Below are 23,213 nucleotides of genomic sequence, written 5' to 3' on the forward strand. Positions count from 1 at the left end.
AATATTTTACCAAGGAAGGCGCCTCTATCATTGCTATATGTAAATGCAGAGAGCCACATTTTCTTGGAAAAAAAGCAGCTGTAGTTTCAGCTGCGCAGTACTCAGAGGACTGAGTGATGTTGATATGGCCGTTTAAGTCATTGTGACTCACGCCCCTAACAACTACTGAAAGAGCTGCTGCCCTCTTTCAGGAATCATTCCTTAGTCTGGCTCTCAACAGATACCTCTCCGATATGGTTGCACCTTCGGTCCAGCTACTCTGTATCCCTGAGCACTTAAGCCTCCTTACCAATGGCAAGGTCTCATGATTCATAGAGGAGGCTTTTACTTCTAATAAACTAATTTTTGTCCAAGTTTCACTTCCATATAAAGCGACACCCCAAACAAACACTTTCAAAAATCTTTTCCTGACATTTAAATTAATTTTTGATGTAAACAACTTATATTTCTTACTGAAGGCTCGTTTAGCTTGTGCTATTCGGCATTTTATATCGCTCCTGCTTCGTCCATCTTTAGTAATTCTACTTCCCAAATAACAAAATTCTTCTACCTCCATAATCTTTTCTCCTCCTATTTTCACATTCAGTGGTCCATCTTTGTTATTTCTACTACATTTCATTACTTTTGTTTTGTTCTTGTTTATTTTCATGCGATAGTTCTTGCGTAGGACTTCATCTATGCCGTTCATTGTTTCTTCTAAATCCTTTTTATTCTCGGCTAGAATTACTATATCATCAGCAAATCGTAGCATCTTTATCTTTTCACCTTGTACTGTTACTCCGAATCTAAATTGTTCTTTAACATCATTAACTGCTAGTTCCATGTAAAGATTAAAAAGTAACGGAGACAGGGAACACCCTTGTCGGACTCCCTTTCTTATTACAGCTTCTTTCTTATGTTCTTCAATTGCTACTGTTGCTGTTTGGTCCCTGTACATGTTAGCAATTGTTCTTCTATCTGTGTATTTGAACCCTAATTTTTTTAAAATGCTGAACATTTTATTCCAGTCAACGTTATCGAATGCCTTTTCTAGGTCTATAAACGCCAAGTATGTTGGTTTGTTTTTCTTTAATCTTCCTTCTACTATTAAGCTGAGGCCTAAAATTGCTTCCCTTGTCCCTATACTTTTCCTGAAACCAAATTGGTAAGCAAATAAGCAAATAAATATTAATAATCTCAGAATGATAACATTTAGCAATATTCATTCCTTTATTGTGTACAATATTCAACCTTTATTGTGTTAAAATCTGCTGATGCTTTCTTTTGCTATACTGACTTACACAAAGCATGTTTAGTCAGAACAGAACACATTGTTGAATATTAAATAAACAAAAAAACAGTTCTTTGGTGAATTTATTAACAAAGTTATTGCCTGAATTGTAGCTAGGAGTACTACTGCACAACTACCAGATGTATTACAATTTCTAAGCACTGAGATTAAATCATGACATTTGAAGTTACTAGATAAAAGTAACATAAAATATTGCCTCAATTCATTTATTTAGTCACAAGTATTGCATAATGTTAAGAATAATATAATAGTCTTGTGAAACTTAATAAGGTTTTATGTCTAACAGAACTTTCCCAGATCCATCAATTAGTTTCAGACTTCCTAAGAAAAACAATTCAAGGTGGAAGATAAGAAGTCAAGCATTGCCATGGTGAAAACCTGTACAATGAAAGTAGCCTATACACATCAGCCAGTTTAGAAGTGAAAGTATTTTGTATGTTTTTATATGGTTAAAAAACATACAACAAAGCTAATGAATTTTAAATAAGTAGGAATTAAAATAAATTAGACACTGCATCAGTTTTAATAGATATATTATTTAAAACTAACATTAATGAATATTCTCATCAAACACTAGTGTAAATTTAATTATTCTTATTCAGTCATAAACAATACCAAAATAATACAGAAAAGTAGTATGTTTACATTACCAAGTACTTCATATATTTATGCATAAAAAATAATTTATTATTCATAACTAAAAAATGTTTAATGTAAATTTCTAACATTAACAGTTTTTTCATAATGTTATACAATATAGAATATAATTTAAGCAAACAGTAAATATACAGTTGTTCAAAATGCATAAGATTTTTTTATTATCAAACTCTTTTGAAACTGAACTATAATTAACTTTCTTTAAAAATTCTATTTAACACTTTAGCTGCCAAGTTGTGTTTTTAATATTCTTCCTAACGGCCTAATATGTTATCCGTGAATCATTGATTTAAATCTATTTCTTTCTGCAGGCTGGATGTATCTATATAAGCAGTAGACTACATTCACCGGCTTGTGTATCAACTGTATACATAGAAAATTTCAATCTTATGTATTTTTAATAACATCTCTTTTTTATTTTTTTTTTTAGCCTCCATTAGGTATTGGTTCAAAGGATGAGATGAAATGACAATATTATAGAGATGAGATGACATGTGAAAATGCCATGCCTTACCAGTATTCAAACCCAGGACCTCCTGATGAAAGGCCAAGATGCTACCATTTGAGCCACAGAGGCCAGCATTTTTTTAATAACCTCCTGCTGCAACATAACATAATGGTTTCTTAATTTTCCCTGTAGTTGGCTACACTGATCCCGACAAAACTAGGTGGCTATACTGATCCCTTGACCAAACAATGTTTTCAAAATTTTTGAAACACTTGTTTTTTCTATGTGTTAAAACTTTGTTTATAATGACTAACTCTGACCAGATTAGAGATTTATTAACTGAATTATAAGGTGACAGTGACATAACTGTAACTGAAGAAAGTGATTAAGTATATTTTGTAACTGTACTGGTTTGGATGACAAGTGATGATCGACTCCCAACTGAAACTGTTTCAAGAAAACAAAAAAAAGAATACTAATAATCAAAACTTGAATAATTGTAACATAGTGTTGTCACTGTTACCCCTAGTGTTGCCATTCAGGGAATGACAAGTTCAAAATTATTTAAAATCAAGTAACTTGCATGATTTCAATTTTAGTGTTATCAGAGGCATTCAAGACCACATTTTTTTTGTGATTTCAAGGTATAGTTAGGGAAACTGATTGTTAAATTTATTTTTAGATGATCCTGTTGTTCATAATACAAAAAACTAATCATTATGCAGAACACTATGTAAGTCATTGTAAACAAAACTTCTACTGAACACTTTACCATTACGGGGTGAACCAAATAAAAAAAAAAATACATAAATTCTTAAGTTTTTTTGTGGATTGGTCTACATAAAAAAAACCAATATACAGAACTAGTGGTCTCATAATGTATTATATAATAGTGAGTTATCCAAAGAAAACCCTAGAAGCTGCTTTGAGTAACTTTTAAATAATTTACATTTTTTTAATAATGAAGCACAGCTAAGACAAAACAATGGATAAAACCTAAGTACTTATTGATGCCTTAAATGAAAATTTAAAGTTTGTAGGTTATACTTTCATCAGTAATTTCCAGGAAACCCCATAAATATGGCATAAAAATTTATAAACTTAATGTCAGTTGAGGAATATGCAGATATGAAGTGGGAAGAAAGCAACTTTTTTTAATCAGGAGTTATCTGAAATAGTAGTATTGGACATAATATCACTTTTACTCAACTCTGGAGTAGCATTAATCAAGATAATTTCTATACGGGCGTTAGAGCTTAGCACTATAGTTCAATCAAAAGACACATCTTGTTAGAACCTCTCAAACCATAATAAGCTTAATCCTATACCAGGAGTCAACACTAACCTAAAAAGGAGAGAAATGATTGCCCTTCAAAGCCATTCACTACAATGGAAATTCCTGTAATAATTGAAGTGAATACAAGTAAAAGAGAAATAAAGAAGCCAATTGACCATTTTAGAATACAATGCAATCAAATCGTATATTGACTTAACCGATCAGTCAGTAGGAAAAGGAGTAAAATGGTATCATAAATTACCCATAACATTCCTTACAAATATACTGCTGTTGTAAATGTCTTTACAGTTTTTGAAATGTAAATACTGAATTTACGGAAAACCTGCTGTTTTAATACACAGTGCATCAAATGTTCAATTAACCTAATCCTCAACAAACAACGAATCATAAACATGAATTACAAAAAAGATATTAAATCACATTTGATTTAATAAATCAAATGACATATCAAAGACAAATGTTTAATATCATATACATGATCACATGCAGCTAAGATTTCAAACAAGTTAACGTAAACTGTTCCGGTTGTGTTGAAGAACGCTCATGTGTTTATCTTGCAGAAATCACTCCGCCACATTAAAAGTATAGCTTTTTTTTAATAGTTATATTATACTTTGCATAGTTGTAAGTTTATTTTTCCTTTCTGTTATTTATAGACTTCATTTAACGCATTTCAACTATCATGGGGATATATTGACTTATAATGGGCAGAGTATGATTTTATCAATACAAATTTAATTTTGCTGGGAATATAAATAATGCTATTTAACAGTAAATTTCTTTTGCTATGTAATATCATTAAAAAATATAACTCTTATTTTATTATCCTGTTTTTTTTACCATGTTATGAAAGCAGAATTTTCATTTTCAAGGCCGTATGCACTTAAAAAATAGACTAGTTATCATCTTTTGATAACTGTTTCATTTTATGAATCATTATTTGTATTCAGAAAGAGTTTTCAGCTCAAAAATATTCTTGGCCTGGTGCAAAAAATAATTTTTACACCTAAGATAAGGAGTTTATTCTTAACGTGCATCATTATACACACATGGACTGGATAAGGTAAACTTTTGGGTATTGAATTAATACACACAGCAGTTAAAGTATTAAATGCATTTTGAGCATTAAATTGAGACCGCTGCTCAATATAAGTTTACTTTATTTCATCAACTTATCGATTGATATAATGTTTTAAGAAAAAATAAAAATTTTACACAAAAAATAAATCACCTGGATGCATTATAAACAATTACAAACTTATATGAATACACAAGAACCAGGTACTTACGCACAAATAAAAAAAATATTTTCATACATGTACAAACACACACACACACATTTATATACAGTGAGTATTCATACACACAGTCTGACAACATTTATAATTAGAACATATCAATTCAAAATTATAGTACTAAGTTATAAATCCATATTTCATTTTATTGCTGTACATCAGTGTCCTCATGTAAAATAATAAATGACTTAATTCTTCATTACTTTATATATACGGTCACTTAATTCCTATTTAACCTATATATTACAATTCCATTGGATGGATATTTCAAACATAAAATGAGTAATACAAAAATTATAAATTATTAAATTTAATGTTAAAAGACAAGAAACCTCCATTATTTAGCAGTTTCCCCCATTTTATATGAAGGTCCACATTAGTTCAACAACACGTCACAAGATTATCTTACAATCTCTTTCCACAGATTAATCCCATATAATAAATTATTTTAATTAAACTATCGTATAAAGATTATCTCTGAAAACAAAAGTACTAGGCCTAAATAAATCGGTAATGTATTACTAAATAAATGAAAGCAGTTGTTAATGAAAACTTAAACCGGTATTTTTATATAATTTTAAGTTTTATTTTCTGTTTTTTTTTATTCATTTAATAAATTGTTTTTCTCTATTAAGTAATGAAAAAAAAACAAGTTAACTATAACTGACAATACAAGCAACAGTTCATAAAAATGTTCTGATAATTTGGTGTCAAATTAAACTAATAGATTATAAAGTTTTAATCTTCTTTCAAAGTTCATTTACTATGATAAATGCATTATATAAAAATGTGATGTAATACTAAGATATTAAAGTAACCCAAAATGACAAAAATTAAATATTACATTCACAAAATAATAATCAGTTCACAATTTTCAGCTGATCAAGCTATAACCTGCAATGAAATAATCCCTTAAAAAATATGTTATTTCTACAACTTAGGAAATGTATTGTTGATAAACTTCAAATGTCAGACAGATCAATGCTTTTTATATTAACAACAACATTAACTCAACATGCTTTTTATATTAAAGAGTTTAAAAATTTAGTTTTCTTAAAATGATTATTATTATATAATTACACTACTTCTTCTGCATTGTAATTAAAAAGCCCAATTACAGCTGAGTTTTTCCAATCCAGATTTGTTCACAGACATTTATTTTGTTGTGAATGGACATAAATACTTTTAGTTACCATTCCATGGTAATATAAGTTATCAGTTACCACTCATGGTAACTGAAAGAAGCCTATAAATGAGAATTAAATTATCTTGAATACAGGTCAAGTAATAATTTTAAAGAATAACAAGAATTTTTACACATGTTTAATGAATTTTTTTAAAAGAGCTTCATAAAACAATATTCTAATAATACATGAAGAGAGTAACAACAGGATTAAGTTTTTTGTTTTTTAATACAATACCCAACAAGAAAGGGTACTTATTTCAATTAAATGGTCCATTAGAATTTAACACTTTTATTTGACAACCTCAATGATGGAGAGTATAATTGTGTTGTCATTACTGAACAGAAATAGAAACTATTAGAATGTATTAATAAAGGCCATCCAGTGTAAAATGTTATAAGATGTCTGTAACTATGGTAAATGAATTACCAGTGACTTGAAATATACTTTACATATATATTTAATAAATTACAGGATACTTCTTTAATATAGTAAATTTTTTTTTAATGTTGTAATTAAAAAGCTCTTTGAACATCTTATATAGTTTATAATGTATCCTTTTCACAGACCTGCTGGGCCGATTAAACAGTCCACTATGCAACATAATAGTGGATAAAAATTTAAATTTCTTTTTCATGGAGTAAAAGAAAAATCAGATCTATAATTTCCTTTATCGATACAAGATCCACTCCATAAACAGAAATTGCTTTCAAAACGTATTTATAACATATCAGTGAACACAAAAAAATTCCATCACATAGTATAAAATAATATAAAAATAAAACATTTGTGATGTTTTACAAAATTAGAAAAAAATAATAAATTGTTAGAAGAAACTTATTGCAACTATATAGTTCATATAAGACACAGTACAAGAAAACATTTTTTACAAATGTATTCAAATTAACATCACGTCATGTACAAAAATATAACTATTTAAATACATTTTAAAACACATTATGTTTAATTTTACATACAATGCAGAATATTTAATTAAAACATTTTAATGTTAACTTTTATATTGTAAAACCTCTTTTAGATGATAAAACCTACAGTAGTCTTTTGACTTTGATAGATACAAATTTTTATCGAAAATCTTATTACTTGTAAGGAATTATTTAATATTCAGAACATCTGCAACTATTTTGGATTTACCATGATGCTCCCGCCTCCATCCTGTAAAAATTGACAAATAATTACATGATATTTAATTATAAATTTCTAATTGATTTTTGACAAATTGAATAAATACTAATAAACACTGTAAAAGTATCATAGATTTATTTGAAAAATAGAAAACTGACCTTTCATTTGAAAATCGCATACAAATTTAAAACTCTCAGCAGTTTGGTACTATTCTAAAACACAAATTATTATATTACACGCATACATAAAGTTTTTACTGAAAAATTAATTTTATATGATGTACTTGAGTAGATTTTAAAAACCATATATTGCTGATCTGCACTTCAAGGATGCCCATTATATCACTTAGAATTCAAAATGAAAGAAACACTTGAAAGATATATGGCATGAACCAATCAATGGAGAAAAAAAAAAAGATATTTTAAACAATAATAATAAAAACCTTGTTCTTTTCCACATTCTTCTTGAGAGTTTCAATTTATTTGAAGAGAACCTGCAGGAATTATGGAAATTATGTGTAAAAATTGATAATAAAATGTTACATGCAATGAGCTCAGGATAATCCAGTATCTGTGCCTATTTGTGCAATTCAAGCTAATTTTTTTTTTAAAACTTTGTTTAGAGGGAGATTCTAAAGCATCTTCTGGATGGTTAAATATACTTAAGCACCACCACAGCATCTGTTAAATCACCATTCAAGTGGAAAAATTAAGTGGTAATGAAGAAGGAGCTGATAAATTTATAAAAGATTCAATGAATTCATTACAAAAGAAAATTTAAATCACTGTCAAATTTATAATGCAGTCAAAAGTGGGCATAATTGGAAGTGCTTACTTATGCGAACTTCAGCCTTTGAAAGAGAATAAACATGCACCTGGTCACAAAGAAAGCAAAGAGAGATTAACTATCATGTTCTGTTTTAATGCTTCTGGTAAACATAAAATGAAATTAATGATCATTGGTAAGTCTAAGAAACTGTGATCATTCAAAGATACTGAAGTTAAAAATTTATCAGTGTATTATCGCAATCAGGAAGGAGCTTGGATGGACCAGAAAATTTTTAAAAGGGTGGTTCACCGAAAGATTTGTACATTATGCCCACAAGCATCTGAGATCAAAGGGTCTTCCTGAGAAAGCAATTTTGTTTTAGACAATGCTCCTCATTCTAACAAAAATTTTTTAAAATCTGATGGAGATATTTACCTCCAAATGTAACTGCATTAATTAACCCCTTGGTCTATCGGCTGAACCAAGGGGTCACTTGCAATCAATAACAATATTAGAGAGTTATTTTCTTCAAAAAATAATTCTAAAGGGAAATGATTTCAAATCATTTTATAAAGAATTTACGATCTTGGATGCTATTTACATAGTCTCAGAAGCATGGCAAAAGGTTAAATCCACTAATCTTGCAAGATCATGGAGAAAGATTATTACAGAAACCAATGTAGAAGAGGAGCCTGCATCAAATATGTTAAAGGAAGTCCTCAGCAGTAACAATATTGATGAAAATAATATAACTGAGTGGATGGAATGTGATAAAAATGATCACGGATTTGAGACACTGACAGATGAGAAGATGAAGATAGTAATGATGAAGTTGAAACTATGGAACAAAAGGCCATGCACTCTAATACGCAGGTCTCCTTGACTATTTGGAGGATCAGGACAACAGTTCCTTATGCGATGTTATTATACTATGCAAATTACAAAATTCAACTAAAAGAGTTTTACTAAAACAACAATCTATCATGTCTTATTAAAAAAAATCTGAAAGAGTAAAAAGCATAATTTATTAATTTTTTTTAAAGTCTGTATTTTTTTCTCATTAGCTACTGCATTTTTAATAAGTGTTTGTTAATGCATTACGTAGAAATACACTACTGTATGTAACACTCTATGTACAATATTAGTGAAGAGTGAAAATTCATTATATGTTAACAAGTATTTTCAATAAACTTCTGGATATTACTTTTACCAATTACGTAATAGTGCTGTGTAGTATACTGTATTTTATTTTATTATTTACCTTAATATACCTTAATATAATAATGCATGTAAACACGGTATTGCAGTAGAGACCTATTAGGTTATTTTATGACATTCATTATTACATTTTTTTTTTTTGGTTCAACTGTGATTTTGCTATGATTTGTATTATCCACAACCATTTTCCCAGTTGTTATCACAAATAATCAGGAGTTGGTTGTACTTAAATAAATATTAATATAACACCTGACATGGAAGTTATGGAATGCTGAAGTTGGACTACCAGAAAACATGTAACAACTTTGGTATTTTTTAAAGTGATTTATCATAAATTCTAACTGATTTCCTTCAAATAAATTTTAACTCTAAATAATAGCATAGAAAACAAGGTATATTATGGTACAAAACATTTTTTTTTCCAACAAGTGATTCTTAATATACAACTCTTTGAAGAAGCTTTACGTGTTATGATGCATACTGTAATCTGACTACTACCAGATTTATGAATAAATAAATTCTGCTATTCCTCAGTTCCAGAGACTCTTAACTATTAATACTTAGTAGATTTCCCAGTAATAAGTATGATTCTTTCTGGAAAAAGCAACTAACTCCCATAATTAGCTAGATACGAGCTTGGCTAGTACAATGGAAGCCCTGTGTTCAATTCTCAGCCTGGTAATGAAGTTATAAACAGCAACTAACAGTTATTTATTTACTCATTAATTAGTGCATATTTCTCAATATGTTAAAACGTTTTTTGAATGTTCACCCAACCTAAAATAAAAATATTTCTTAAAGAGTGAAGCAGGTTTCTTGTTACTTTACACTGTATAAAAGATATTCTTATACTCAAAAAATGTAATTCCTGATGAATGCTAGTTTTATGAATTTGAGTTTTAAAGTACTTTTTACAAAATATCAGTTTCCGCTGACCTCATTCAACCACAGAATCAGCCAAAGATGTGTGATTAAAGTAGAAATATCATATGAATGGATATGCTCATACAACACATTTTGGTTTATAATGTGCACCACAATAACATGGATGACTAGATTTTACATCAATCCAAACTGTGCATCATACAAACTGACATTTACATCACTACCTGTAAACATGAATTTTAAGACACCCAAAATTCAAATAATTGTGAGTTAGTATTTAAACATCTTAAGATACAATGTTAGCAATGCAAAACATATAAAATGCACCTTATAAAATAAAACAAACACTTCAATTTTTTTTAATTTCTGTATGAAAAAACTTTAATGTATAAATAAAAAAAAAAATTACATATTTAAAATTTGCATGCATACAAACACATAAAACATAATGTTAAAAAGCACAAAGTACAAGTGTAAATAAATCGGAAAACAAGAAAATAATCAAAAATTGCTAACATATAATTTTATTTAAAATCTATATCTAAAACTAAATCCATCAAAAGAATGGACATTTATAGACTGATTTGTAAAGTCAATGATAGCAATTTAGGATATGTACCCTAAACTAAACGAATTGAAACCAGAAGCATTTGGCTTATTATAAATAAAGAGCAGAGAAATCGACCATAGCTCAATAATGCGCAAAAAAATTAGTTTATTAGAAGTAAAAGCCTCCTCTATGAATCATGAGACCTTGCCATTGGTGAGGGGGCTTAAGTGCTCAGGGATACAGAGTAGCTGGACCGAAGGTGCAACCATATCGGAGCGGTATCTGTTGAGAGCCAGACTAAAGAATGATTCCTGAAAGAGGGCAGCAGCTCTTTCAGTAGTTGTTAGGGGCGTGAGTCACAACGGACTGACTTAAACGGCCATATCAACATCACTCAGTCCTCTGAGTACTGCGCAGCTGAAACTACAGCTGCTTTTTTTCCAAGAAAATGTGGCTCTCTGCATTTACATATAGCAATGATAGAGGCGCCTTCCTTGGTAAAATATTCCGGAGGTAAACTAGTCCCCCGTTCGGATCTCTGGGTGGGGACTACTAAGGAAGGGGTCACCATAAAACTAAAAAATAACATTCTACGAGTCGGAGCGTGGAATGTTATAAGCTTAAAAATGGTTGGTAGGCTAGAAAATTTAAAAAGGGAAATTGATAGGGTAAATGTGGATGGATATAGTAGGAATTAGTGAGGTTCGGTGGGAAGAGGAAGGCGACTTTTGGTCAGGTGATTTTAGAGCAATTAACTCAGTTTCAAATAATGGGCAGGCAGGAGTAGGTTTCATAATGAACAAGAAGATAGGGAAGAGAGTAGAGTATTTCAAAACGCATAGCGATAGAATCATTGAAATAAGGATAAAATCAAAACCTAAACCGACAACGATTGTTAACATCTATATGCCTACAAGCGCCCATGATGATGATGAGGTAGAGTGTGTATACGAAGAGATTGATGAAGCAATTAAACACGTAAAAGGAGATGAAAATTTAATAATAGTTGGAGATTGGAATGCAATCATTGGAAAAGGCAAGGAAGGAAATATAGTGGGTGAATGCGGGCTGGGCAAAAGGAATGAAAGAGGGTTATAGAGTTTGGCACGAAGTATAATTTAGTAATTGCCAACACCCTATTTAAAAATCATAACAGAAGAATATACACTTGGAAAAAGCCATGCGATACTGCAAGGTATCAGCTAGATTATATCATGATATAATCTATTTGCTTAACCATGGTTAAGCAAAGATTTAGAAATCAACTCGTTGACTGCAAAACTTACCCTGGAGCAGACATTGATAGCGACCATAATTTGGTGATAATGAAATGTAGATTGGGGTTTAAAAACCTGAAGAAAAGGTGTCAGATGAATCGGTGGAATTTAGAGAAGCTTGAGGAAGAGGAGGTAAAGAAGATTTTTGAGGAGGACATCGCAAGAGGTCTAAGTAAAAAAGATAAGGTAGAAAATGTAGAAGAAGAATGGGAGAATGTTAAAAAGGAAATTCTTAAATCAGCAGAAACAAACTTAGGCGGAATAAACAGAACTGGTAGAAAACCTTGGGTTTCAGACGATATATTGCAGCTGATGGATGAATGTAGAAAATATAAGAATGCTAGTGATGAAGAAAGTAAAAGGAACTATCGGCAATTAAGAAATGCTATAAACAGGAAGTGCAAACTGGCGAAAGAAGAGTGGATTAAAGAAAAGTGTTCAGAAGTGGAAAGAGAAATGAACATTGGTAAAATAGACGGAGCATACAGGAAAGTTAAGGAAAATTTTGGAGTACATAAATTAAAATCTAATAATGTGTTAAACAAAGATGGTACACCAATATATAATACGAAAGGTAAAGTCGATAGATGGGTGGAATATATTGAAGAGCTATACGGAGGAAATGAATTAGAAAATGGTGTTATAGAAGAAGAAGAGGAAGTTGAGGAGGATGAAATGGGAGAAACAATACTGAGATCTGAATTTAAGAGAGCATTAAAAGATCTATATGGCAGAAAGGCTCCTGGAATAGACGGAATACCTGTAGAATTACTGCGCAGTGCAGGTGAGGAAGCGATTGATAGATTATACAAACTGGTGTGTAAGATTTATGAAAAAGGGGAATTTCCGTCAGACTTAAAAAAAAGTGTTACAGTCATGATACCAAAGAAAGCAGGGGCAGATAAATGTGAAGAATACAGAACAATTAGTTTAACTAGTCGTGCATCAAAAATCTTAACTAGAATTCTATACAGAAGAATTGAGAGGAGAGTGGAAGAAGTGTTAGGAGAAGACCAATTTGGTTTCAGGAAAAGTATAGGGACAAGGGAAGCAATTTTAGGCCTCAGATTAATAGTAGAAGGAAGATTAAAGAAAAACAAACCAACATACTTGGCGTTTATAGACCTAGAAAAGGCATTCGATAACGTAGACTGGAATAAAATGTTTAGCATTTTAAAAAAATTAGGGTTAAATACAGGGATAGAAGAACAATTGCTAACATGTACAGGAACCAAACAGCAACAGTAACAATTGAAGAACATAAGAAAGAAACCGTAATAAGAAAGGGAGTCCGACAAGGATGTTCCCTATCTCCGTTACTTTTTAATCTTTACATGGAACTAGCAGTTAATGATGTTAAAGAACAATTTAGATTCGGAGTAACAGTACAAGGTGAAAAGATAATGATGCTACGTTTTGCTGATGATATAGTAATTCTAGCCGAGAGTAAAAAGGATTTAGAAGAAACAATGAACGGCATAGATGAAGTCCTACGCAAGAAATATCGCATGAAAATAAACAAGAACAAAACAAAAGTAATGAAATGTAGTAGAAATAACAAAGATGGACCACTGAATGTGAAAATAGGAGGAGAAAAGATTATGGAGGTAGAAGAATTTTGTTATTTGGGAAGTAGAGTTACTAAAGATGGACGAAGCAGGAGCGATATAAAATGCCGAATAGCACAAGCTAAACGAGCCTTCAGTAAGAAATATAATTTGTTTACATCAAAAATTAATTTAAATGTCAGGAAAAGATTTTTGAAAGTGTATGTTTGGAGTGTCGCTTTATATGGAAGTGAAACTTGGACAATCGGAGTATCTGAGAAGAAAAGATTAGAAGCTTTTGAAATGTGGTGCTATAGGAGAATGTTAAAAATCAGATGGGTGGATAAAGTGACAAATGAAGGAGGTATTGCGGCAAATAGATGAAGAAAGAAGCATTTGGAAAAATATAGTTAAAAGAAGAGACAGACTTATAGGCCACATACTAAGGCATCCTGGAATAGTCGCTTTAATATTGGAAGGACAGATAGAAGGAAAAAATTGTGTAGGCAGGCCGCGTTTGGAATATGTAAAACAAATTGTTAGGGATGTAGGATGTAGAGGGTATACTGAAATGAAACGACTAGCACTAGATAGGGAATCTTGGAGAGCTGCATCAAACCAGTCAAATGACTGAAGACAAAAAAAAAAAGTAAAAGTTTTAAAAAGTTCCTAATAAACAGTAATTACAAAATTATTGAATTTAAGTTATCATTAATGATGCAAAAACTACACTGTTGAAAAACAACAGGGGAACAACATATAGCCTTTTGAAATTCTGGAGTATTTGCAAGCTCAAATCTAGTGAATATCTTGATTAGTATAGTCAGAAATGGGGAAAATTTGCAATCATTGTTCAAATTTTTTTTCCCGTATATTAATTTATTATAGAGATATACAAAAATACTAAATTTCACTGAACTTTAATTTCAAAACTATTCTTTCTTAATGTGCACTTACACTGTAAGAACATGTATACAAATTTTTATCAATTTATCTTCAGTAGTTTTTGCTGAACATTGATTGTGTAGCAGTCATGACATGTTGTGTGTGTGTATATATATATATATATACAGACACACGCAAACACACTGTTCCTTCAGATCTAGTGATGATGGTTGACAATAAAATGGCCACCTAAATTTAGATTTGAAGTAAAATAATTCATAAATGGTTTTTGAACATTTTCTTGTTTTCTAATTTCCTTAACTGTTTAGCATAGCTCTTTGTATTTAATATTAAATTAACATTAATATATATTAGTATATTAGAAAATAACTACTAACAAACCAATGATCAGTGCTATATGGTATTAAAAAGGTAATTAACTCCATTATGTTGACTAAGCAAATCAGATAATTAGTAAAACAGAGTATTTTATAAAAATTAGAAGTAAATAAATTATTACATAAACAAATAAAAAATTACCAAATTATTTTTCTCCACAGAAACCATGCAAACCAAAAAGAAATTCATAATCATTAGCAACTGTTAGACATCCCAACTGCAAAGTTTGCCAAGGTATTAAACTGGCACTTTAATATCTAGTACAGATTTTTCATTGCCATTTTTCACATTGCCACATTTCAATACCATTCTGGCTTCTCCAGAATGTCTTTGCAATTCAATCATAAAAGTCTTATTTTTATTTTCGTGATAACTTTTAATACAAGGCACAAAAAAATTTCTAAATTTTTTAAAATTTTGGGGCCCCTTACGAATGATCCTTTTTTATTTTTTTATAATGATAACCAAAATAATATTTAAGTATTAAAATTGCAAGTGCCTCTGAAGAAAATCAAAATTGGTTTATTTGGGATATCCCCCTAAAAAAACTTTGAAAAAAATTAATAAGATCAATGCCTCATATATAGAAATATTTTAACCAAATTTGAAGATAATCAGTTTGGTCAATCCTGAGATATACTGCCAAAAGCACTGTTATACACATATGTACACACATTCATATGGACACACATTCATATGTTTTTTAGCTATTCTAGCTACATTCATCAGAAAAGTAAAAACGAATGTTAAGATAGTAATTAACTACCTTATATCTCACCTTAAGTACAGTATAAAAGCGATTAAAATAAAATAGATAGATAATTTTAGTTAAAATATTATTAACATGATAAATTTGGTATAATCATTTGATAAGAATTAACTAATGATATTCTTGTCTAATTTTACACATTTTGTGAATCATTGTTGATTCTTTAAAATACCGTTAATCAGGCATAACTTCTTGTACGCTGAACAGGCTGGAAAAGGATAAATGTCATAACTTTTTGTATGTTTAACAGGCTGGGAAAGGATAACGGTACTACTGACAGTAAAGGTGCAAAAAACTTTATTCCTGAACTGAAGACATAAGTAGTTCGAACAGTACAGTTTTATGAAATTAATTTGAACAGTACAGTAATCTTCTACATGTACAGTACATTGATGTAACTTTTCTGCTTGCTATTGGCAAATGGCTTTAATGATGTAAATTTTATTTATAATTTACTTATCAAATTCTATTATAACAAAAATTACACAGGTCAACAAAATTAAGTAATTTGAAAGTTGTTTGCAATCTGGTAACAGATTTTTATGTTTTTTGTGCATTGATTTCAAATATGGCCACCTTTTTTTTCTATCACGTAAGAATTTTTGGAAAAAACGCATATTGTATACTTATTCCTTATGAAAAACGTAATAGGACACTTAAAGAATTTTTTTACATTTTCTTACCACTACGAAGACTTGTACTGCCTTTTTCATTTCTTTTCAAAGCTTCTCAGGCCAATTTTTTGTTATAGTCAGCTTGCAAATCATCTCTGTGGATGCACCAACAGTAGTCTGCAATCATGTTCATATTCCACCCTGTCTTCACTTACGACACCAAGATTCTTGGAGAAGTAATCAATATGAGAATGCAGAAAATGCATCTTCAAGATAATCGAACAACTCAAGTCTTGGAATTTCATTATCATGTTTTCTATTATACATTTAAAATTTAGGTCCTTATTGTTCCCAAGAAATTTCTTTCAGACTTCTTTAAATGCTTTTCATGCTTCTTTTTCAATGTCCTCCATTTTGGTTAAAAAGAATTCATCTTTAAAAGTTTTACAAATATCTAGACCAGTGAAAATGCCTTCTTTTACTTTGGCTTCTGACAGTGGTAAAAACTTATGGCATATACATTTAAAACACTCTTCTTCTTTAGATAGAGCCTTTACAAATTGTTTCATCAATCCCAGTTTGATGTGAGGTGGAAGTAGGAGGACTTTCCATGGATCAACAAAACTTTTCCATACTAAATTTTTTCTCAGAAAAGAATGTGACCATTCATTTTTGGTTCAATGTTCTTTCTTGTCTCAGCTGTCCCATTCAACAAGAAGCAGGGATGATATTTGATGTATCCTCCCTGCTGCCCAAGAAGCATAGAAATTACTTTTAGGTCACCATATTCATTACTTTAAGGCATCCATTCATGATCGCAATATTTCAGTTTGACGAGAACTAATTCTAAATTCTCTTAGCATTCTTTCAGATGCACAGAGTGTCTACCGGCACTGAAGCATATGTGTTGCCATTATGAAGAATAACAGCTTTGAGGCTTTTTTTCGGACAATAAACAGTCTCCATTCATTCACATCATACTTTATGTTCAACTATTCCATTACACCAGGAAGATTGTAACAATAAATTAATCTTCCATCTTCAGAAAAGTTAAGGAATAAAAATTTTTTCTCTGTTTCTGTACCATGAGAAAGTGCTGCCAGGGGACCAGTAAGCTTTTTCTTTTACTCTAGATCCTAAAAGTTCTGTTGAAATTTTATGAAGACTTAAATCTCTAACCAAATCATACAGTTCATGCTGTGAAAAACATTGTGGTTCAGAACTATCAGAAATAAAATCAACATCATCATCATCATCGTCATCATCCTGCAACTCTGTATAGTATATCTTCTAGTTTTTCTGGAACTGAAAGTACAGGTTCACCAAATAACAATTTAAATACACAATTTCTTTCTTATTTTTTTTTAGATTGAAGCCTTGTACATTACAAGGACAAAAGTAGCAACCACCACTGTATTTTGTGGTTCTCTCCAGATCATTGGTTCTCCAAACTGAAGACTTTTTCTTACCTTTTGTCCACTTGAACAGCTCTTCCACACAAGCAGAACAAACTGTATGAGGGCCCATGTTTTATCTTGATCACAAAGTTTTACTCCAAAATAGCCGCAGTACACTTTTTTTTTATCAAAGTCTGTAATATTTCTTTTTGCTGTTTCTTTACCACAAACTCCCCACAAATGTAACAGAAGTTATTACATGAATTAATACAACCCCTTGAAGCCATTTCAAAATATAAAAACACAAGGACAGCACAAATAAAATAACTTTAAAAAATGAAAGAAAACTAAAAAACTGTAGAAGATTTAGAAAAATATTTTTAACACTAGCAAAACCTTTCAAAACAATTTTCTAATTGTAACCGATTTATATTTACTTCATTACAGTGAAGGGGAGTAAGAATGAGTGAGTCAGCACCTTAGCTAATACATTGACAAAAATGACTCATTAAGTCACTCTAATAATCATATTAAATTATCTTATTTATTATTCACTCATCTTATTGTATCAAACCAAACTTATGTACACTACTTGTATTCATTCCATACAACCAAACTAATAATACAGTATAAAAAAAATTAACACAGGCCTAATTTTTTATTTGACTTTTTACAAATAAAATATATCGATCATCAATTTTGAGAATATTAAAAACATTGATTTAACTAAAAAATGGTATGTGATGGAATTTTTTGACTATTTTTCCTGAAACCAGCACACAAAAATCTATAAGAATCAGTTATTAGTTTTCAAATAACGTTTTCATTGTTGACCTGTGTTATTTGTAAATGTGAAATATGGTTTTTGTTTTTAGTCATCAGTTTTGCGCAAGATTAGAGCTTACACAGTTCAGTTTACAATACTAAATAACAATAATTAAAATTAAATATGAAAGCGTGAAATACAGCAGCAGCAAAATCCAAGTACAAAAAATGCAGCAATCATGACCCATATATTCATAAATATTTGTAAGTAAACATAGAATTTAATAATAGACAACAATAAAGAGCACCAATCGTACAGTAGTTATGATCTAAAGTCTGTATTAAGAATATGAATACTAGAATTAATAGCAATTTACTGCTGTTAATTTAAAAAGAATCAAGACTCAAATATTCAAAATCAGATAAACAAAAATGTATTATAGTTTTTGTACAAATGGAGGTAAAATTTAAAAAGCAATAAATTGATTTTCTTAGGATAAAAAATAAAAATAAATATATAGTAGAATGCCAGAATGTGACTAACAAAATTAACAATGTAGATGATAACACAAAATTTTGTTGACACAAAGTAAAATTTTGAAATGCTGCAATAGTATAATGAATATATAAACACTACCGTCCCGTTTGTGAAGATTTCCTTAATTTTTTTCAACTAGCATGATTATTTACTTCAGAATTGATTTTATAGCAACTTTTATGTGTATCTTTCTTCACACCACCAGTCTCATCAAAGTCTGTGGTTAAACAGTTACTTTTTTCTTTTTAAAAACCAGTTACACAACCTTTATTACACATATAATTTTTTTTTAATATGACCTAAGCATAAATTTCATAACATTCTTGATAATTCAAATTCCAGTCCCATTTCAACAGTTCAAATGAATATTGTAAGTTGGACGAGTTGATTTTATCACTGAGTTGCAAATAATAAACTCTCTACGATTTAATGGAGCACAATACTTCTAGTATAGAAAGATTTTGTTTAAGGGACATTCATATTAATTTTTAAAATAAAAATATATTTTTTTAAGTTACATTCTGTTTGTTTACTCCTGAAAAACTAGACTTCTGAAAAAAAATTAGGCTAAATTATAAAATACAGGTAAAAATGTGATAGGTTTGTAACTATCTGATCATTAGTAGAAACCTCTTTTCAAACAGATATTGAATGCAAGATGCTAGACACTACGTATTTAAAGATACTTTAATTTACATATATTATTTAATACACACTTTTATTCAAAATTTAAAAAATTCGGTCATTAAACCCTTGAAAATGCCAACTGATTTAATAGTAATTATAGATATTTGTATAATTATAGTGCAATTTCAGTTTTTTCATTTGCATAACAGAGAGCCTATTGATTGATATAGGCATTTATCTGAAGGAACCGACCAGTTCATTCGTTACAGAGAAACTTTGTCATTAAGAGCTCTATTATAGACAGTTTCCTATAAATGAAATACTACTTTTCATGTACTTAAAAAAAATAAAACAATTTTAGAAATGCAGAATAAAAACATACGTTGTATTATTACTATTCAATTCAGTCTAATTTTAATGTCTAGTTCTCATGTTAATTTTATATTATTCAATTCATTTTACTACTAATCTGAGAGTCATTTGATAAAATTCTACAAATAGTAAAACTAATTTTGTATTTTAATCCTCAACAGTAACTACTCATCATTTTCTACCAGTCATTTCTTTCTTCATTTGTTTTTCCTTTTCACCAGAATATTAAGAAGGATTGGGCAGAAATGCTGATGTTTGTAGCAACAATAATAATATTGAAAATAATGACAACTGTATACAACTAATCAACCTATTACCATAAGTAATGGTAAAATTCTTATTAACAGAAGAAAATTACAAAGGAAGGTTAGTAGTACAAATTCCGATCTATGGAGCAATATTGATGCTGTTCCTACAAGTAGAATTTTTACTGGTGCCAGTTGTGTGAAAACAACCAATTTAGAGCCATCTGTAACAAAATTTGAATTTTTCTATCACTATATTGATGATGATATCAAAGAAAAAAATAAAAATAAATTTACAATCAATAAAAAATTTCCAAGCATGGGCACAGGACAAACTATCTCCTAATCCAAATCAAAATATGTAAAATTAACCATTTTGACAGAGGGAAGTTCGTATTTTCGTTTACACTACTGTAAGCATTCATCAGTGCTTGATATGACATATGATTTAACAGAACTAAAATGTTTTTACATGGCAAACTATCCAAATATTTTGTCAGAGAATTAGGTTTTGTACAACCTGTTAAATCAACTGCCAAATATTGACCCTAATTAATTAATAAGTGACCATAATTAATTAGATTTTTGTTTTAGACGCTTCAGTGAGGGACTTAACAATTAAAATATATCTCTGTGCCTGTAAAGAAACTTGTCCTGACTGACTTACTGATTCATCAGTGCTCAGCAAAAACCACTGAAGATTTATATGTTTGTTTCTCTTAAACCGTAAGTGTACAACAAGATAGGATTTTTTTAAATTCTGAGTTTAAAGGGTTAAAATGGAGTAAAAATTTTTAATTTAATATTTTTTTTTTATTTCTTAGTAACAAATGAAGAAATAAACTTGATTTTTGGTGATGTAATCTTCATGTGAACATCTAAGCACGAAGTTCTAATTATTTTGAAATATGATCTTGAAAGGGGGTGAAGAAAGGTAAAAACAATGTGAACAATGATTGAAAACTTTCCCCATTTGTGACTATACTAACAAGATATTCATTAGAGTGGGGCTTGCAGATAAATATCTAAAAAAATTTTCAGGTTCTTTTCGAATTTTGATTTTGTAAGGGCTGCAATGGTGTATGGCATGGAGGCTCAACCAACACAGCCACTGTTACTAAAAGTGCAACATGACTGGCTGCACCTGTCTCCAGTTACTAAACTAAAAAACATAATACAAACGTAATTAAAAGTTTAAAAAAAAAAAGAGGAAGAAGTATGGCCAGTTCCTAGTGGTGTTTGTCAGATTACACTACGAACCAGGTAAAACACATTTTTACCTATACGAAGTACGGTTAACCAGTTATAACTAATAATAAGATACCCACCGGGTTGGTCTAGTGGTGAACGCGTCTTCCCAAATCAGTTGATTTGGAAGTCGAGAGTTCCAGCGTTCAAGTCCTAGTAAAGCCAGCTATTTTTACACGAACTTGAATACTAGATCGTGGATACCGGTGTTCTTTGGTGGTTGGGTTTCAATTAACCACACATCTCAGGTATGGTCGAACTGAGAATGTACAAGACTACACTTCATTCACACTCATACATATCATCCTCATTCATCCTCTGAAGTATTATCTAAACGGTAGTTACCGGAAGCTAAACAGCAGGAAAAAAACTAATAATAAGATGGAGGCTGATTGTTATGGAACAAACATTTTTAGATGATTCAAAGTTTTGGTTCTTGTACTGACCAACTATTCCTCTGAAGAAATTACAATATAATACTTTATAAACTGAACAGGTTTTAGTTTTTATTTGTCATTATTATTCACATGAACATGAATTTAATGAACACAGCAAGGTCTAAGCAGTAAAGACTTCTGGCTAGATGGGAAGGGCAAGTGAAGCAAGCCATGACCAGCTTAATTAGGTAAAGTTATAATTAGGTAGTTTTACAAGTGTAGATCGATTAATAACTTTCACTGACGAGAAAATAGCTGCATATTTAGCCTAGTAAAGTGAAGGACAATGAAAAGAAGAAAGAATACAGATGTACATATATATAACAAAAAAAAGAAGAAACAAAATTTTCAAGCAGGTAAAAATTAGAAAATTTTAACAGCTAGTAAATAATAAAATTATTCTGCAATTAATCTTGTTGAATAAATAACCAAAATGTACAGTTTTTTTCCTCAAAACGTAATCTAATTCCAATATTCTGAATTTCTGTAGACCAAATCTCTTAATATTTCAAAATAATGAATGATAAAAAATTTAACTTAGAAATGAAATGTAGTACTATCATTTATTTCATAATAATTATTATCAATTATTATAATTATGTAGAATCATTAATAATTTGTGAAAAAATATATGGTTGTATATTTATTTCCAAAACAATGTTAGATAAATATTAAGTGACAACAAAAGCCAACTCTTAAAAACATTAGTATAAGTTGTTAATCAAATCAGATAGAGAATTAAGCTGCACAAACTAGAGGAATGGATAAATAGAAACAGTGTAAATTGGCAGACATTCTATGACATTACTAAAGCATGATTAAAGTTGACAAACATGAAATAAGAGATACTAATGAAGCAAGAAATACAAGTTATTTTGTTTATGGTACTGGTACTGTACAAGTTTACTGGTATTGTAGAATACAAGTAAACTACATACTTGTGACATAATACTGTAATTACATAAAGCAGTTTACTGTTTTAAGTAATGATTTTATAGATAAAAGAGCCTACAGGTACAATAAGAGAATTTAACTTTTATTCATTATTAGTGTTTAATGTTAGGAGTATTTCATTAATTAAAAAAACTAAAGTTCAGCCTTTATTCTGTATAAGAATATAAAATATTAACAAACAAAAATGATTAATAAAACTACTTTTAGTTAGCAAATTGATATATTTAAATAGATTATGTTTTTTGATGTTACTCATATAATCCCTACTGCCATTTCAAAAAAATTTACTAAATAATAGTAACATTAGTAATAAAAACAAACAAAACCAATAAAAATAAAATAAATTACTTAAAATAAGTAAGAAATAAGTTATTTATAATATAAAATTGGTTACATTATG

General features: G+C 29.7%; 1 protein-coding gene across 7 annotated transcripts in view; it reads right to left on the reverse strand.

The window, feature by feature from the left end:
* Nucleotides 1-1,807: 1,807 nt before the first annotated feature.
* The window catches only part of LOC142319564 (uncharacterized), an 87,447-nt gene continuing 66,041 nt past the window's right edge, over nt 1,808-23,213 (reverse strand). For 3 of the 7 annotated variants that reach the window (XM_075356983.1, XM_075356980.1, XM_075356981.1), the window contains exon 12: nt 20,293-20,398. In XM_075356983.1, coding sequence (XP_075213098.1) covers nt 20,357-20,398 — 42 coding nt within the window. In that variant the 3' untranslated portion in view covers nt 20,293-20,356. Of the gene's footprint in view, nt 7,349-20,292; nt 20,399-23,213 lie in introns of those variants that run through there. The other 4 variants (XM_075356986.1, XM_075356984.1, XM_075356979.1 and 1 more) reach the window with 3 other exon arrangements.

Source organism: Lycorma delicatula, chromosome 2 (genome assembly GCF_047948215.1).
Source record: "Lycorma delicatula isolate Av1 chromosome 2, ASM4794821v1, whole genome shotgun sequence".
Taxonomy (NCBI): domain Eukaryota; kingdom Metazoa; phylum Arthropoda; class Insecta; order Hemiptera; family Fulgoridae; genus Lycorma; species Lycorma delicatula.